General features: G+C 43.1%; 2 protein-coding genes across 2 annotated transcripts in view; one reads left to right on the top strand and one right to left on the bottom strand.

Moving 5' to 3' along the window:
* Positions 1-16,661, bottom strand: part of LOC144784273 (uncharacterized) — a 155,871-nt gene extending 139,210 nt beyond the window's left edge. Inside the window, exon 1 of the mRNA XM_078662943.1 lies at positions 16,424-16,661. The gene's annotated coding sequence lies outside the window, so the exon portion shown is untranslated. The remainder of the gene's footprint in view (positions 1-16,423) is intronic.
* A 404-nt stretch (positions 16,662-17,065) lies between these two features.
* RNPS1 (RNA binding protein with serine rich domain 1) overlaps positions 17,066-19,235 on the top strand; it is an 81,801-nt gene continuing 79,631 nt past the window's right edge. The window contains exon 1 of the mRNA XM_078662944.1: positions 17,066-17,218. Within this exon, the coding sequence (XP_078519070.1) occupies positions 17,157-17,218 (62 nt within the window). The 5' untranslated portion in view covers positions 17,066-17,156. The remainder of the gene's footprint in view (positions 17,219-19,235) is intronic.

Here is a 19,235-nt window from a genome sequence, read left to right as displayed (position 1 = left end):
ATAAACACAAACAGACGTAAGGATGGATCATCACAGGTACAAAGAACCCGGCATTCAGTTGGAAGGGGGAGCCCGACATTATTCCAACGATCAAGCAAATCAAGTATGCGGAATCGACCAGTGGTGCAGGGTCCCTGCACCAGACCCATCGCTGTGGTGTCAAGCCCCCCCCCCACATCATACCACTATGATGGAAATATTGGGCATTAAGTTATCATTCAGTTCCATAGGTAGGTCCATCCTCTCCGTATAACCACCCCCCCCCCCCACCCCTGCTGCCAGCGCTGCAACCAAAAGAAAAGGAAAAGGGAAACATTTAAATAAGGTTACCCTAACATATAGAGTGCACAGATGTCATCGTTTCAACAATACCAATAATCATTTGAAAGACCATGGAAGTCGGGAATAGCCTCACTTACTATCCCCCAACGCCTAGAGAATACTCTATCAGTTTTCGTCCTCAGTCAGCGCGCTGGACTCTGAGTCAGTGTCTAAATCCGATGTCCGGAGCTCCGTCACCAGGGCCTCCCAAGCTCGCGCCGCCTCCAGCTCCTTGTCATTACGGGATCTATAAGCCTGCTGCAGTCTAACTGAACTCTCGCTACCAGCCCACATAAGCAAGGCCGCCCTCCATCTAGCGTAGCTAGGGCCTGTCGCTGCCTTCCAGTGGGATGTAATTTCCCTCTTGGCCAGTAAGAATCCTAGGTCTATAAATTTACTGGACAACTTAGTTTTGCTAGTATGTGGAAACCAGTGTAAGAGGCAAGTCCCCTTGTCCGGAGCAATCTGTCGTTCGGTTACTCTACAGAGCAAACCAGTTACCTGTTCCCACAATGTGCCCAACTGTGGGCAATCCCACAGCATGTGCCGCAAATCCGCGTCCTGTAATCTGCAACGGGGGTATAATGCAGTGTCTACCTGGAAATACTGGTTAATTTTAGCTGGCGTAAGGTACGCCCTGTGAAGTATAAAAAATTGGATCAATTGGAACCTAGCATTCCTGGTGCCCTTCCACTCTCTTCGAAGTATTTGTGCCCAGGCCGGGTATTTCTTTATCTAAGTCCGCCTCCCAACGCTCACGTAGCTTCTGCAATTGGCTCAGCCCCTCTTCTAACATGCGTTTATATAAGCACGTGATCGCTTTATACGTTCCCGCCGCCATCACCACATATTGGCACGCTCCACTTGTTGGCGGCTCTGAGAGGCCCATGCCCCAATGCTTCTGGATAGCAGCAACCAGCGCCGCGTGCAATAGGAAATGGCCACGCGGGAGACCGAAAGTCTCCTGCAATGTACCATAAGGCAACAGCGCGTCATCTGCATACAAATCACCCACCATCTGTAAGCCCACCTCTTCCCATTCCGCGAGGGCGGACCAATCCCCACCATGCGGCAATGCCGTGCACATGCCCAGTGGTATCTCGGGAGCGTATGGTCGCTGCACCCCAATTCTCTTGTGGAACCGCTGCCAGCAATGTCTCAGGGCGCCTTACACTATCAACAAGCCAGTAGGCCGCAGTCTCTGCTGTAATACCACGAAGGAGAGGACATGCCACCGCACATCCGGTGCAGATGCCCTCTCCGGTCCTCGAAACTCCAATGCCACTGCCTGAGTGAGGTGTTGGAATTGTGCAGCTAGATAATATAATTCAAAATCCGGAACTGGAAGGCCCCCTTCAGCCCTCGGCCGCATCAGAGTATCCAATGCTACTCTGCGCCGCCCCGCGTTCCAGATGAAACCAAACCCTTGCCTGATATGGTAATCTGTGAGGTTCCATGTAGCAAAATCCCTACGACATGCTTTTGCACAGTGAAATAAGAATCCTTCTTTAAATGCTTATTACATTTAGCACATGCTTTCTACTATAGGCCAAGCCTACTGGCTTTGTCAAACATTTCTTAATAAACTGATCAAACTTATGGATTCTGGAATACCTTTTCCCAATAAACCAATAAGGCCAATAGCCTTGAGCATTGGTTTGACACCATAATCACCACAGATCTACTTAAGTGTACATAAAAAGGCAACCATCATGCATAATTCACCTCCACTGTTGATACAGAACTGCTGGCCGAAACAACTAGGTAAACCACTGGCTACTACCTCTTCGGCCAACAATGTGGCTCAAGAGCCGTCTTTCAAGCATAAAATTCAAGCTGTCATGGGTACCTGCTTTGTGCTTCTAAATGCATTTTAAAAAGACTCTAAAATCCCTTCCAGTCCACACTCGTAAAACAAATGTACATGCCCTGATAACTTCCAGTTTTGACTACGCAAACTCCCTTTATCTGGGAGTCCCAGTTTAAAAAAAATAATAATTGGATTATGTAAATCACACATCACATACACATTAGTATCTTCTGCTTAAAAATACAGTGCATTCTAGTCAGCAGTGATTCACCCCCTCAACTGGTGAGGTGTCCACCCAAACATAATGGAACAAACCCCTTTCCATCCTCCCTCCCCATGAGTCGACGTGCGGTCATTGATTTATTACGAATTAACAGTGTGTCTAATTCTGCAGAAACAAGGTAGAAAAAAACAGCTGGCTAACGCGGACCACTTTTAAGGAGAAGCTGCGAGGAGAAGGAAGCGTCCGGTTTGGTCACAGTAGCGTTATTAATCCTAGTGTGGAGCAAGCCTCAAAGATCCTACTGGTGAAGCTATCGGGTGTTGGGGTCTGGAGTAGTGAACTTATCTACCAGTGTTTCCCAGGTGCGGACTGTGTCTAATGTACCTATCCCTCGCCTGGCCTCTCTCAAGAATACCCTCCCCTGACATCCTGCCCATTTCTCTACTCCAGATATACACCCAATTTCTCGTGATTTAGCAGTTGGCTAATATGAACGCCAAGTCCTGGAACTTACTTGTGACTTTTGTTTTTTATAAGTATGTGGGAACCACCCCAGGAGAGAGTGGCCATGGGGCAGGGAATCACCTTTTCAATGACAGCCGCAACCTCCTTCCAGAAATAGTACAGCGAGGGACATGACCGGAACATGTGTAGGATGTGGGCTTCCACTTCCCCACAACGGGGGCAGGCTTCATCAACCAAATGGAAATATCTACCAATCTGCTCTGGCGTGAGATATGGTCTGTGGAGAACATAATACCTGATCAATTTGAAGTGAGAATTTTTGGATATCTTCGGTGCTCTCTCCAGGATAGTTTCCTATCCCTTGTCAGTGATAGGGACCCTAGATCAATTTCCCACCGTGCACACAGGTGCTCCACCTGGGAGTCCCAGTTGACATCATTTGTAGGTTTCAGAGCATACATAATACAGGTCCCAGGTTAGTTTTAAACCTACTCAAATGACAATCTATCATCTGGCATCTAACATCTCTACACTTACTTCCTGAGCAAAAAAAAAAAGTTTCACTACAAAGCCCTAATGATTACCTTTAGGGCTGTGTATGAACAATAATCTAATGATAGTTGGATAGATGCACAGCTCAAGGTTAAGTACGATATCTGGAAAAGTTATGAAAGTTTCTGGTGCACCGGAGGGTAACGTCGAGGGTCCCACGACGTCTATACAATAATGAAAGAGTGAGACTAGACAGAGTCTGGAATCATCCCCAGCGGGCACACACTCAATCGTCTTCTGAATAAGGAAGACTTCCGTTTAGGGTTTTTTTCCATTCAATTTATTTCATATTGTCTTTAAGGTTGGGAGATTCACATTAAAGCAAGTTTGTCTTGTTGGTTTATTCGCAAACAAATTAGTTTAATCAGGCAATGTCCGTTTCAAAATTACCAATGCATTTCGGGCATTATTTACATGCCCTTCATCAGGGAGACGACACTACAAAAAAAAATGCATATTGAATGACCATTACTGTGAGGTACAAAAAACGAGTGAACAAACATTTAAAGCAACATATGAAAAAACCTTTTCATGTTGAATAGCATGGTGAACTGATGGGTTGGCTTGTCAAACTTAAATTACCCACAAAAAAAAATTATGGCGGTGGAGTGAAGAACGGTTAATGTGAAAGGTAAAGGCGGTACCACTTACATGCCTTTCAGGATGTCGGGTTCACATCTGTAACAATGAAAAAACAAGTAGGCCAATGTTACAACCTATCCGGTATCCGATGTCTGAAACGTAGGTATAAGAAGTGGTTTGAGGACGGGGGTGAAACTAACCTGGACAGCTAGATTCCAAGGGTTGGTTATCCGTGGTCTCGCTTCTATGTTTGCGGCACGAAAAAATCGGTCGCGCTTCAAAGTTCAAAAAAGTGTATTCCGATCATGTGAGTAATCACGTGACCATTGTAGTAGAGGAAAGACTATCTGACTGAGTGTAGCCCAAATCAAGTAACGGGGGTAAAAATGAACTAATAAGACTAATTGCCTTCACACAAAGCGGCAGAAAAATAATAATAAAAATCACTCTCATGGGTGTTAGGTCAACAGTACAATTCAATTTGAGGGTTTGAAAAAATGAGGTTAAAGGGTCGGTGCAGGGACTCGATCCGCTGTGTGTTGCATGTAAAACATATGGAGTTGAGGGATCAGTGGATCGTGCCACAGTAGAGGTGGTTAGAAAACGGCCAATGTGGGGCCCTAAGACAGGTGTCGTTGGGGAATAAGTGTTACTGTGGGTGTCGTGTGTATAATGTACAAACGCAATAGGCACAAAAGGTGATCTTCGGAGCAATTAATTATAAGTAACATGCAAGTTCAATTCTGTCATTCAAGCCCATCGGCTTCTGGGTTGACAGTTTCTGAATCCACTGATTTTCTCTGCGGAGTAAATGTCTAGAATTATCACGGCCTTCAATCTTGTGGACAGTTTCCAAAACAATGAATTTGATCTGGGAGACATTGTGTTTCTCTTCTGTGAAGTGCTGTGATAAGGCTGATTTAGTATTCCTCAATCTGATGTTAGACTTGTGCTCAGTTAGTCGCACTTTTATGCGGCGCTCGGTCTTGCCCACGTACATCTTCCCACACGGGCATCGTATCCCGTATATAAGGTTGCTTGATTCACAAGTGGCATTGACCTTGAGTTTGATTCGATGACCTTTGGATGGATGGTTTATGCTGCTACCTCGGATAATATTATTACAATGGCCACAGTTTAAGCATGGTTTGGTTCCTGAATAAGTGGTTGCATCCGTCGTGGGACTTTGGAGGGTTTCTCCCAGGTTCCTAGCTCTGGTGAAAGCAAATAGTGGCGGTTGACTGAATGATTGTTTAAAATCAGGTTCGAGGTTCAATATTGGCCAATGTTTGCGAATGATTTGCTTGTATCTCTTGCTGGCTGTAGAATATTTTGATACTGCCACTGTGCGTGTCTGATCTGTTTTCGGTTTGTAGGTGAGTAAAGTTGTTCTGTTTATATTGTCAATTCTCTGTCTTGCTTGATTAATCACTGTTGGTGGATAACCTCTTGCTAGAAACTTGTTAGTCATTTCTTGTAATCGTATTTCAAGTGTGGTTTCCTCCGAAGTAATTCTCTTCACTCTAGCCATTTGGGAGAATGGTAGGTTCTTGATTAGGTTTGGTTCATGGAAACTGGAATGTAACAACATATTGTTTCTATCCGTTGGTTTTACGTAAAGGTCAGTGGTGAATCCGGTCGGAGTTCTTGTCACTTTAACATCCAAGAAGTTGACTTCAGTGTTAGATGTGACCCATGTCAATTGAATACGTTGATCAATATCATTAAACTTCATCAAAGCCTTGATGAGTTTCTCCTCAGTGTTGGTCCAAACGATGAAGAGATCATCGATGTATCTCACGATCATTTTGAGGTTGTCCGTCCATTCCTTGTTAGATAAAATGTGTTGGTTCTCATACCACTGCATGAAGATGTTGGCATACACAGGTGCTGCCGAATTGCCCATTGCCATCCCGGTGAGTTGTTGATACCAGGTTACGTCTGTTTTGAAGTAGCTGTGATATAATATGAAGTACATCAACTCCATAAGGAAAGTTTGGAAGTCTAAATCCAATGCTGTTCGAAGTAGGGCTGCTTCCATTGCTTCAATACCCATGTCATGGGGTATGCTGGTACATAAGCTCCGTACGTCTGCTGTGCATAGAATGATACTATCAGAAGGATTCAAGGTTACCTGTTGAAGTTTTAGAAGAAATTGAGACGTGTCCTTGATATAAGTTTGCATTGCTTGTACCGTAGGCTGCATGTATCTATCCAGTAGTTGTCCGATGGGTTCATGTAAACTTCCTCGTGTAGATACGATTGGTCGCATTGGAGGATCAAATGTGTTCTTGTGGATCTTTGGAACCAGTCTTAATGTGGGGCTTCTGGGATGCGTGGTTGTCAAGAAATTCTTAGTTCTCTCATTGATGATACCTTGTGTGAATGCTGTATCAATAATGGATTTGAGATCTCTCGAATATTCCAAAGTTGGGTTGTAATCCAGTCTCCTATAGGTATTAATGTCCGTGATGTGTTCAATCACTTTGGCGTTGTACATGTCACTGTTCATAATTACAATGGCTCCCCCTTTATCCGCTTTGGTGAACTTGATCAATTCATTGGAAGCCAATTTTTTTAAAGTATCTAGATCCTTCTGGGTAGTATTACGACTTTTAGGTTTTTTGTGTGTGATCTTGTGTAGATCTTGTTTCACAAGGTTCTCAAATAAATCCAAGGTTTTATGACTGGTCGGTGCTTGGAAGGTACTGTGGGGTCGCAATCCACATAATTGGTCCTTGTCAGGTTGTGGACGGTCAGGCAATGTATTATCAAAAAAATGTCTCAGTCTCAATTTACGCATGAGTTTAAAAAAACTCACCTCCAGTTCCAGGTTGTCCGTAGTAGCTGTTGGTACAAACGATGTACCCTTTTGTAATAATGTCAGTTCATATGGACTGAAGTTCCGGTCGCTTATGTTGATGACTAATTGTTTTGTGGTTGGTTCTTCTTGGTTTTTCTCTCCTTCTCCTTGTCCTTCTCCTTGATTGTTGCTGATGTACTCCGAGTTGTAGGTGGGTCTCTTTCTTGCACGGAAGCCAGGGCCTCCACGTTTGCTTTTGAAACTAAAGATGCAGATCAAATTTATTCCTTAATCAGGGAAGATCTTTCGCAAGACAGCACAAGCCGATCCAGAGAGCAAAATGTAAGACATCTACTATACCTTTCTAAACGAAAGACGAACCAACAACTCCATGCAAGTACACTAATAAGGTACCATCGGAACGCACGCATACCACGTGGCCTGAGGATTGCACTAAAACCATCCCTCTGTAAGCACTCCAAAAAATTCCAAGAACGCTGGTATGAGATACTGAACAAGTGTTCATTAGATCTCATTTTGTTAATCATACAGGAACTATCCAACATCCTGGAAGAACTTAGTACGGAGATAGAGGAAACATCAACTGAATTATCTAAAATGATGACCGAGGATGAATTGAAAAACACATTGGAAGACATCAAAACCCAAATAGATCGCCACACCAAGGAAATAAACGAACGCAAAATTCGTAAATATAAAAGAGACACTCTTGATTATCGCCTTGGGGAAGTCTACACATGGGCAGACATCTACGCCCAAAAACGCAGAAACCGCCCATATAATTCCAATACCGATACATCCTCCACTGACAGTGAAACCCAGAGACCTCGCAAGCCTCAATCCACCCGTACACCTCAAGACAAAACACCAATGGAGGAACCTACTACCAGCAAAACCTCCGAACCAAATCCTTTTTTAGAACAAGGCCAGGCCCAAAAAGGAGACCCCGGAGAGGGACAAGGAAAAGACAAAGAAAGAGACCCACCTACAACTCGGAGTACATCAGCAACAATCAAGGAGAAGGACAAGGAGAAGGAGAGAAAAACCAAGAAGAACCAACCACAAAACAATTAGTCATCAACATAAGCGACCGGAACTTCAGTCCATATGAACTGACATTATTACAAAAGGGTACATCGTTTGTACCAACAGCTACTACGGACAACCTGGAACTGGAGGTGAGTTTTTTTAAACTCATGCGTAAATTGAGACTGAGACATTTTTTTGATAATACATTGCCTGACCGTCCACAACCTGACAAGGACCAATTATGTGGATTGCGACCCCACAGTACCTTCCAAGCACCGACCAGTCATAAAACCTTGGATTTATTTGAGAACCTTGTGAAACAAGATCTACACAAGATCACACACAAAAAACCTAAAAGTCGTAATACTACCCAGAAGGATCTAGATACTTTAAAAAAATTGGCTTCCAATGAATTGATCAAGTTCACCAAAGCGGATAAAGGGGGAGCCATTGTAATTATGAACAGTGACATGTACAACGCCAAAGTGATTGAACACATCACGGACATTAATACCTATAGGAGACTGGATTACAACCCAACTTTGGAATATTCGAGAGATCTCAAATCCATTATTGATACAGCATTCACACAAGGTATCATCAATGAGAGAACTAAGAATTTCTTGACAACCACGCATCCCAGAAGCCCCACATTAAGACTGGTTCCAAAGATCCACAAGAACACATTTGATCCTCCAATGCGACCAATCGTATCTACACGAGGAAGTTTACATGAACCCATCGGACAACTACTGGATAGATACATGCAGCCTACGGTACAAGCAATGCAAACTTATATCAAGGACACGTCTCAATTTCTTCTAAAACTTCAACAGGTAACCTTGAATCCTTCTGATAGTATCATTCTATGCACAGCAGACGTACGGAGCTTATATACCAGCATACCCCATGACATGGGTATTGAAGCAATGGAAGCAGCCCTACTTCGAACAGCATTGGATTTAGACTTCCAAACTTTCCTTATGGAGTTGATGTACTTCATATTATATCACAGCTACTTCAAAACAGACGTAACCTGGTATCAACAACTCACCGGGATGGCAATGGGCAATTCGGCAGCACCTGTGTATGCCAACATCTTCATGCAGTGGTATGAGAACCAACACATTTTATCTAACAAGGAATGGACGGACAACCTCAAAATGATCGTGAGATACATCGATGATCTCTTCATCGTTTGGACCAACACTGAGGAGAAACTCATCAAGGCTTTGATGAAGTTTAATGATATTGATCAACGTATTCAATTGACATGGGTCACATCTAACACTGAAGTCAACTTCTTGGATGTTAAAGTGACAAGAACTCCGACCGGATTCACCACTGACCTTTACGTAAAACCAACGGATAGAAACAATATGTTGTTACATTCCAGTTTCCATGAACCAAACCTAATCAAGAACCTACCATTCTCCCAAATGGCTAGAGTGAAGAGAATTACTTCGGAGGAAACCACACTTGAAATACGATTACAAGAAATGACTAACAAGTTTCTAGCAAGAGGTTATCCACCAACAGTGATTAATCAAGCAAGACAGAGAATTGACAATATAAACAGAACAACTTTACTCACCTACAAACCGAAAACAGATCAGACATGCACAGTGGCAGTATCAAAATATTCTACAGCCAGCAAGAGATACAAGCAAATCATTCGCAAACATTGGCCAATATTGAACCTCGAACCTGATTTTAAACAATCATTCAGTCAACCGCCACTATTTGCTTTCACCAGAGCTAGGAACCTGGGAGAAACCCTCCAAAGTCTCACGACGGATGCAACCACTTATTCAGGAACCAAACCATGCTTAAACTGTGGCCATTGTAATAATATTATCCGAGGTAGCAGCATAAACCATCCATCCAAAGGTCATCGAATCAAACTCAAGGTCAATGCCACTTGTGAATCAAGCAACCTTATATACGGGATACGATGCCCGTGTGGGAAGATGTACGTGGGCAAGACCGAGCGCCGCATAAAAGTGCGACTAACTGAGCACAAGTCTAACATCAGATTGAGGAATACTAAATCAGCCTTATCACAGCACTTCACAGAAGAGAAACACAATGTCTCCCAGATCAAATTCATTGTTTTGGAAACTGTCCACAAGATTGAAGGCCGTGATAATTCTAGACATTTACTCCGCAGAGAAAATCAGTGGATTCAGAAACTGTCAACCCAGAAGCCGATGGGCTTGAATGACAGAATTGAACTTGCATGTTACTTATAATTAATTGCTCCGAAGATCACCTTTTGTGCCTATTGCATTTGTACATTATACACACGACACCCACAGTAACACTTATTCCCCAACGACACCTGTCTTAGGGCCCCACATTGGCCGTTTTCTAACCACCTCTACTGTGGCACGATCCACTGATCCCTCAACTCCATATGTTTTACATGCAACACACAGCGGATCGAGTCCCTGCACCGACACTTTAACCTCATTTTTTCAAACCCTCAAATTGAATTGTACTGTTGACCTAACACCCATGAGAGTGATTTTTATTATTATTTTTCTGCCGCTTTGTGTGAAGGCAATTAGTCTTATTAGTTCATTTTTACCCCCGTTACTTGATTTGGGCTACACTCAGTCAGATAGTCTTTCCTCTACTACAATGGTCACGTGATTACTCACATGATCGGAATACACTTTTTTGAACTTTGAAGCGCGACCGATTTTTTCGTGCCGCAAACATAGAAGCGAGACCACGGATAACCAACCCTTGGAATCTAGCTGTCCAGGTTAGTTTCACCCCCGTCCTCAAACCACTTCTTATACCTACGTTTCAGACATCGGATACCGGATAGGTTGTAACATTGGCCTACTTGTTTTTTCATTGTTACAGATGTGAACCCGACATCCTGAAAGGCATGTAAGTGGTACCGCCTTTACCTTTCACATTAACCGTTCTTCACTCCACCGCCATAATTTTTTTTTTTTGGTAATTTAAGTTTGACAAGCCAACCCATCAGTTCACCATGCTATTCAACATGAAAAGGTTTTTTCATATGTTGCTTTAAATGTTTGTTCACTCGTTTTTTGTACCTCACAGTAATGGTCATTCAATATGCATTTTTTTTTGTAGTGTCGTCTCCCTGATGAAGGGCATGTAAATAATGCCCGAAATGCATTGGTAATTTTGAAACGGACATTGCCTGATGAAACTAATTTGTTTGCGAATAAACCAACAAGACAAACTTGCTTTAATGTGAATCTCCCAACCTTAAAGACAATATGAAATAAATTGAATGGAAAAAAACCCTAAACGGAAGTCTTCCTTATTCAGAAGACGATTGAGTGTGTGCCCGCTGGGGATGATTCCAGACTCTGTCTAGTCTCACTCTTTCATACCTTTAGGGCTGTACACAAAAAGGTACTGCCTACGTCAGGGATAGATTTAGAGACTACGTCCCCAAACGAACACTTTGTTCATCAAATCAGAGCTTACTATCAATTCTTAGAATAAAAAAGCCAGGAGGGGTGGGTGGCTCTTTATTTATCTGGCAATAAAAAATGTGGAATGTTTTGCAGGCCAGCCTAAGAAACACCTGCTCTGCAACCTTTTTGCAGAGAGGCCATACAACCATTCTTTGTAAGGAGTAACCTTTAACGGACAGTCTAGTGTCAGTGCAGTGATTTCAGATGTTGATAGTGCCGGAACGCTTCTTTTGGAGCAGTTGTTTGTGCTGTATAAATGGAAATTAATTAACTATTGCATCCATAAAGTTATAACATTATAAACATTTTGAAAAATACAGCTTGTAAAACAACATCTACCCCTCTAAATAGGGTCTAACGTGAATTATCACAGTGAAAACCTCTGAGTTTGTCAGAGTGGGATGTCAACACTGAAACCATTGACTACTATCGTAATATGCGAGATTTCATGTAACAAAATACTTGCCTATAGTATGTAAAGCAACTCACTTTTAAAGGACTTCTGGCTTTAATAAATGCTTTTCACAATACATAAGCTTGACCAACTGGCTTTGTCCTAACTTTTCGTAATAAGAAGATCAGATCTTTAGCATTGGAACAAATGTTCCCAGTGTACCAATCAGACCTAAAGCTTTTCACCATAACCAACTCAGGCCTACGATTGTAATAGGAAACATTCCCAATAGAGAACAATGAGGCACACAGTCAAAATTACAAAGGTATACAAAATTACAGTGTGCAAAACAAAACACTATTTCCCCTTGAGGGCCTAACAAGGATCCTCTCAGTGCAAATCTTCTATAACCAGGGTTTGTTAGAGAGGACAATCAACACAAAAACTGTTACCTACTATGGTAATCTGTAGGATTGCATGCAAGAATATACCTATCTGTAGGCTGCAATACAAAGCAATAATAGTACACCTGCAAATGCCTATTGATTTTAACAAATGATCTTCATAATAAATATGTCAGACCAACCGCCTATATGATAGGCTTTCAAAACAAACAATCACATGTGTACCCGTTATCATTGGCTTGTTACTATAACCAACTCAGACACACTGTGCTGGGCATAAACGTTCTCACAATGAAACCATAAGGTATAGCGCAATAAAATTACAAATATGTACAAAATGACAGTTGTCAAACAATTCTAAAAATCCAACAGAAGAGAGTCTAATGAGGATTATCATTGTGCACATCTTCTACCCCATGATTTGTTCAGGTGGGTCACCAACACCAAAAACGTTGCCTAATAAGGTAATCTCTGAGGTTCATGTAACAGAAATACCTATGGGCAGGCTTTAGCACAGTGTAATAACAAGCCTTCCTTTAAATCATATGCTATTCACATATTTACAATAAGCAGGTCAAGCCAACTGATTTTGTCAAACGTTTCATAATAAACGGACCAAAGAGATGGAACCTGGCATAATTTTGTCCCAAAGGATCAATAAGGCTTATAGCCTTTCAAATTGACTTGAAACCATCATCAACAGAGACCTTTTCCAGCGCAGCACTCATGCATACAATTATAAAAATTACAAATATGTAGAAAAATACAGTTTGCAAAACAATAAATAACCCCTCTCAATACGGACTAACTGAATTTGTCAGAGTGAAAACCCCCAGTATTAGTCAAAGTGAGAGTCTGACACCAAAACAATTGACTACTACAGTAATTTGTGAGATTACATGTAACAAAATACCTCCCTATTGACGGTAACACAATTTGATTATTCGCTTTTAAAGGCCTACTGGCTTTAACAAATCCTTCTCACAGTAAATGAAATAGGACAGCTCAGGCCTTTCTCATAATAAGCAGATCAGACCTATGAAACAACATAACTGTTGGAGATGGCCCTTTTTGCAGGGTTATCCCAAAACATTTTGCTTCTTCCTCCCATTTTTTACTGAGCTGCTGTTGTTGGTTTTAGGACTCTAGGCATTTTACCACTACTATTCAGTGCTAAAGTGCATATGCTCTCTGTGAAATGCGTATTTTGGATTGGAGTTTCCATGATTGGCATACTTGATTTGCTAGTCAGTCTCTAGTACAGTACACTGTGTGTGCCCAGTGCATGCAAATCAAATGCTGCTTGTGGGCTTGCAGCACTGGTTGTGCCACCCACCCAATCAGCCATTCAAAGGTAACTCAGACCGGCCACTGCAGAGTCTGCACGCAGTTTGTAACTGCCATGTCTACTTGGCAAGTGAAGCCACTTGCCAAACCCTAACCTTCCCTTTATTACATGTGAGTCACCTCTAAGGTAGGCCCAAGGTACCCCTGTGTGCAGGGTGCAGTGATTGTGAAAGGTAGGACATGCCCTGGTGTGTGTGGTATGTCCTGATAGTGAAATACTGCCAATTTAGTTTTTCACTATTGCAAGGCTACCTGTTTCCGTAGGCTAGAATGGGGAGTTTGCTTATAACATTGTATAAACATAACTACCCCTGGGGATGAGGTAGGAAAATAAAGTTTTGTATGCCTGAACTCAGAATGTTAAAATGCATCTTTTAGTAAAGGTGATTTTTACATTCTGTGTTTGAAAATACCACTTTTAGAAAGTAGGTATGTTATTGCTTAGCCATCTAGTGTGCCTCTGCTGGGTTTGTGGATCGACTGTCTGGCTTTGGAGTGACAGGGGCTGCGGATGTGCCATAGCTCCAGAGAGTCTAGATGGGTCAGGACTGGGCTGAATAGACCCGGGCTGCATTTAGAGTAGGAGGAAGAGATTTCCTTTCACCTGAATGGGCCTAGTCTGCCTCCACCTCCTGCCAGGAAGCTGCACCAGAGAGGACAAGACTGGTTCTGGCTGGGCACAGACACTCTCTGCCTCCAGAGAACAAAGTATTTTGGGCTATAAAAAGTGGGGCCCAAACCCCTAAATTTTAGAACTCTTTTGGAACCAAGAAGACTGCCAAGAAGAAAAGGTGGAGAAGCTGTGAGGAGAGACTATTACTTTGCTGTATGCTTTGCTGTGTTGGCCTGCAGTGGCTGCTTTTGTCTTGGGCAGTGAAATGACTGGACTGAACTTTCTGCAACTTCTTTTTTGTGAGTTTCTTCAAGGGCTTGAGGTAGAGCTTGGCCCCTGTTCAAGAAGTCTCAGGAACAGCAAAGACTTCAAGTTCTTCTCCCATCAGCACTGGGGACTGTGTGTTTTGTGCTTCAACAGAAATAAAGCAACCCAACGCCGTCTCTACGACGCTGCTGCCGACTCTGTGCCCTGAGGGCACAGCAGAGGGCACCGCTCCAACGCTGCACCGCAACCCTGGTCTCACCAATGACGCCACTTTGACCTGCCAGCACCGCGACGAGCACCGTATCACTTCGCACTGCAGCCCTGGTCCTACAAAGCAGCTGGACGACCATCACGGAGCCACTGCCTGCGCCGCGACCTGAGGGCATCGTGCGCTACTGCACTTCGTACCGCAGCCCCGACGCCGGTGCTCCCAACTTCAACCGTGAGGAGTTTGATCTGCAACGCGTGTGACTTCAAGGGCCTGACGACTCCTACACTGACCTACGGAACCAATTTCTGCAGATGCTGGCCTTTCGGGGCTCATTGAGGGGTTGCCAGCGCCTTGTATTTCTAAAGGTTCTGTTTTGCGGGTCTTACCGACACCGTAGCTGGCCCGCGATGCCGCGGTCAGCCAGAACTATTTGGATTTGTTGTTCATGACGCCTTGAAAGCCCTAGATGGAGCTTATGACTTCAAGGTACTATACATGAAGTCTATTTTGATGACTGAGGATTTATTTTTTTGGTAATCTTTTTTATTAACACCTTGGCTGCTATGACTTTTCCCCTCCTGTGCTGAAGGCTTCAGATTTACATTGTTCATGACAAGGTCAGCTCGTCATAAGCACAGCTCCAGTGTGCCTCATGACGAGCTGAGCTCGTCATGAGCAGCGAAGGGGTTAATGACTGAAGAATTCTAAGTACTGAATTGTAGTTTTTTTAATAGTTTTTGTTCTTGTTTTGAGTACACAAAATTATTGGATAATTTTCTAAACTGGTGTGGCATCCTTTTGTAGTGCTTTCACTGTGTTACTACTGTTGGTTATGTGCAAATGCTTTACACACTGACTCTAAGATAGGCCTGACTGCTCGTGCCAAGCTACCAAGGTGGTGAGCAGCGGTTATTTTAGGAGTGTAATTCCCTTATCCTGACTAGAAGGAAGGGACCCTACTTTGACAAAGGTGCAAACCATGGCCAAACTAGAGACTCCCATTTCTTATAATAAAAGTTTCCAATGCTTTAATCAAGCCTATAGTTTGTCACCTTTCCAGCCCAGGCCTGCTGTTTAGAGCATAAGCTTCCCCACAAAAAAAAAGTCAGACAAAAATGCATAAAATTAAAAGTATACAAAATTTCAGTTGGCTAAGCAAAATACAATCTCTCCTCCTAATCAGGTCTAACAAGTATCCTCACAGAGTAATCTTGTATATCCAAAGTGTATCACTGAGTAATTGACCAACACTAAAACCCTTGCATACTGCAATAATCTGTTAAGAGTTCATGTCAGAACATCCTTCACTGTAGGCTTTCACACAGAGTAATAACAATCCACCTTTTAATGTATTGAAGTTAACATATGCTTGACACAGAAAACACCAGGCTTACTGCCTTTATTGTAACATTTCAAAACAAACAGTTCTGGCCTATAGGCTCGATCACAGACGTCCCATCATATCCAACTAAGCAGCTATTTTTTGTTTATTACTCTTCCATATAAAGTAAACTAGGCCCAAGCACATTACAGCGCTCTACAGTACACATGCTCAGACTCATTATTGTTTAAGCACGGGGTGTTTAAGTGTTTAGCCCAAGACCAGTTTATGTTGAGCCAACGCCAAGACTAAAACCTGGTTCCAACGTCGGCAGCTCTGACTGAAATGCCGTATCGTCTCCATATGTCATAAGTTGTTTAATGGGACACCTCGTGTTTTGGTTATTAGGAAAAAGCCAAGACCCGAGCATGAACCTGGCTCTCCAATTGAAGGGGGTAGCTTGAGCACTTCTAGGAACTGGGCGCAGGCGGTAGAACAACACGTTAGCTACCACACATGCTGGAATTATTGGGAGCAACAGTGCTCTACCCTCTAAGATACCAAAAATGGGCGGGGCTGGCGCACGTACGTACGTGAAGAACAGGAAGCGACCACTGGTAAACAGCTGCTGGGCGACACCAAGGTGCGGGTGATAGAAGGTGGCTAGTGCGGCAAGTTCCTCCTGGATGGGCCTACGAATCTCTCTTTGTGTAGACTGTCACTTTGGGCTACCAAACATCTATAAAGAGAATAACCCGCTGCCCAGAGAACTCTTTGTTCGAAGGTGACAGTACCAGGAGCCGAGACTGACGTAGGAGGCGGAGCTAGAGTGGAAAGCAGTACCTACGTGCCGGCAAGAGAAAGAGGACATAACAAACAGGACACTTTCACAGAAAGAGGACGAAAAGCAACATTTATGAGCATGGCAGCATAGCGCTTTAATAATAATAAAAACACATAGTGCCATCGTTTTGTCATGATAATAGCGACAGAACCTAGCTCCAAAAACACCGAGCGCATCAACTTTCTGATGTAGTTTGAGAATCAGCGAGTGGCGCATTGACGCCAATCTGCTGGAAACGGGCGTTCAAGGAACTTATGTTTCAATCTGAGCTATTAACTGTATTCAGCTTGACAAATAGCTGTATACTGCATCATCTAAGTCAGTCATAAGATGGCCGCCAGGCACGGTTCATTTTAACAGGGTGCTTCTAGTTTGAACGGGCTTTAAGTTTCTACGTCTTTTCGTTATAGTTTCTGGTGACGTTAGCTGTGTACCTACGTCATCACTTGGCGCTGGTTCGGCGAGTCTCACCAGAGCGAGTCATGGAGCGCGCCGGAGCGGCTGAGTCGGGGAGGCAGAGAGGTTCGGGCCGCGGCAGGAAGATGTAAGTGTTGGAATAGGCTAGGGCGACGAAATCCGCTGCCATCCGCTAGAGCAGACGCACTGAATTAAAGTAGTGATGTTTTAGAAAATGCACGGGGGACGCCCTACTTCAGTCTTTCCTAGAATCCATACAGGGGTTCCATGTTTACGTTCTTTTGGGCTACTTATAATCAGGACGGGAGTGATTGGGAAGGATTAGCACTGAGCAGCGCCCATTAATTTTGTATCGGTGCAGTTGGTCTTAGCGGTTTAACATTTGTGGACTCAATGCCCCTCGGACTTGTTCCTGCTCGCGCTATCCTATGAGTTTCATTGTGTTCTGCATTTTTTGGGGCATTCTACCGTTGGTCGTTGGCGTCCAGCGGTTGCACAGAATTGCCTATACCTGGTCCAGAGGATTTTAAACTTTTTGTTTAGAGTTGACAGTTTTATATACCAATTTTGAACCGCATTCTCATTTTTTTTTTTTAATTTCTGTATATATATATATATATATATATATATATATATATATATATATTTCCCCCTTTCCTCTAGACACACTGTTTCTTTTGTTCCCTCTAATATTCATTGTTTATGGTTCCTGGGCTTCTCATGCCATTATCAGATTACTTCTTGTCACCGAGTTGTTACTATTAGCAGACCCCGCCCCCAAGATATTGCAGCATTAATTTAGCGACACAAATACGGAAATCTAATGGCATTTTTGTGGCACTTTATTTTGCTCATAATCATACATTTTCTGCCTTAAATCAATGGAAACTGTTTTAGCAGAGTACTCCATTTTGAAATAGGCATGTTTAAAGTGCTGCAGGTCTAGGGAAGCACAGCTCCAATCTTAACCTCATGCCTGCCGGGAGAACTTTCTGGCGTCCGAAATAGTAAATATCAAGGCCATCGCCCTAGTCGGCTGATTTCACAATTTTGTTTTTGTGAATCGCGAAATGCTGGAGGGTCTGTAGACGAGACCCCTCCCAAAAAGGGGAATGTTTCCCTATTCTAAAATACTTTTAGAGTGCTTCCCTCTTATATTTCAGTTTCAATTCATATTTCAAGGGGGAAAGAAAATATTAGATTTCCCAGAATTTCTCTATTTTGTTTTACCCGTTTTGAAAAAGAAATGATGGGCAGGGAGGTAAAGTACTGGCCAGTTGGCAGTCATACCTACATGGGACGGCTGCCACCCTATGCCAGTGCAACCAATGAGAGGGGCCTGGCAGAGTAGCCATCACTCCAGGACAGAGAACACCTGCCCTTTGAAGTTCCCATCCTCGTACCTACATGACACAGCGTGGGCTCTGATTACAGGTCTGCTACCCTCACCTGGAGCTTACCCCGGGCACATACCCTCACCTGGTGCGTACCTTCCAGTGCCATGCTTTCAGGGCACTGACCACCTCTGGTGCGCTCGAATGAGACAAGGTAACCAACTAAGAAAGCTCGGCCGGTTTAGCACTTGCTTTAGAGTTATGTGTTCAACTCATAAGTCTGGACCCACCAGCTCAGATTTCCTTCGTTTTCAATTAAATAAAATGAGTTTAATGAACTATGGTGATAGTAAAATGTTATTTAGAGTGCTGTGGAACAGCCAAACTGCAGTAGTCAATGCTATATGAAAAGAAAACAAGACAGACACCGCTTTTAGTTTCTTTTAAAGACTATATGAAAAAAAACATGTTTAAGGTAGTCTGGTCATGTGCTCAGGGTTTCCCACCGTAGGCATCAGTGCAACCCCATAAATGTGTTTGCCAAGTGGGTTGCGAAAGAGCACTTCCTCCTTTTATTCCAGGGTCTTACGAGCAGAAGTGTTGTAAATATGATTTTATTTTGTTTGATTTGTGTAGTCTGTTCTTTGTCTTTAGTAGTTTTCTCCTTTAGAATATTGTGAATATTCTTTCTTGTTTGTTACCTGGCAAGGATTCCAGCTTAGGCAGTTGGAGCCTGGCCAGATGGTGGGATGCACGTTTGTTCCTGTGCTGTGATTAAACTTCTCAACTCTAACAGAAGTCTCTGTTTGA

Source organism: Lissotriton helveticus, chromosome 10 (genome assembly GCF_964261635.1).
Source record: "Lissotriton helveticus chromosome 10, aLisHel1.1, whole genome shotgun sequence".
Taxonomy (NCBI): domain Eukaryota; kingdom Metazoa; phylum Chordata; class Amphibia; order Caudata; family Salamandridae; genus Lissotriton; species Lissotriton helveticus.
Note: the sequence above shows the minus strand (reverse complement) of the source record. Positions and strands in the feature narration are given on the sequence as shown.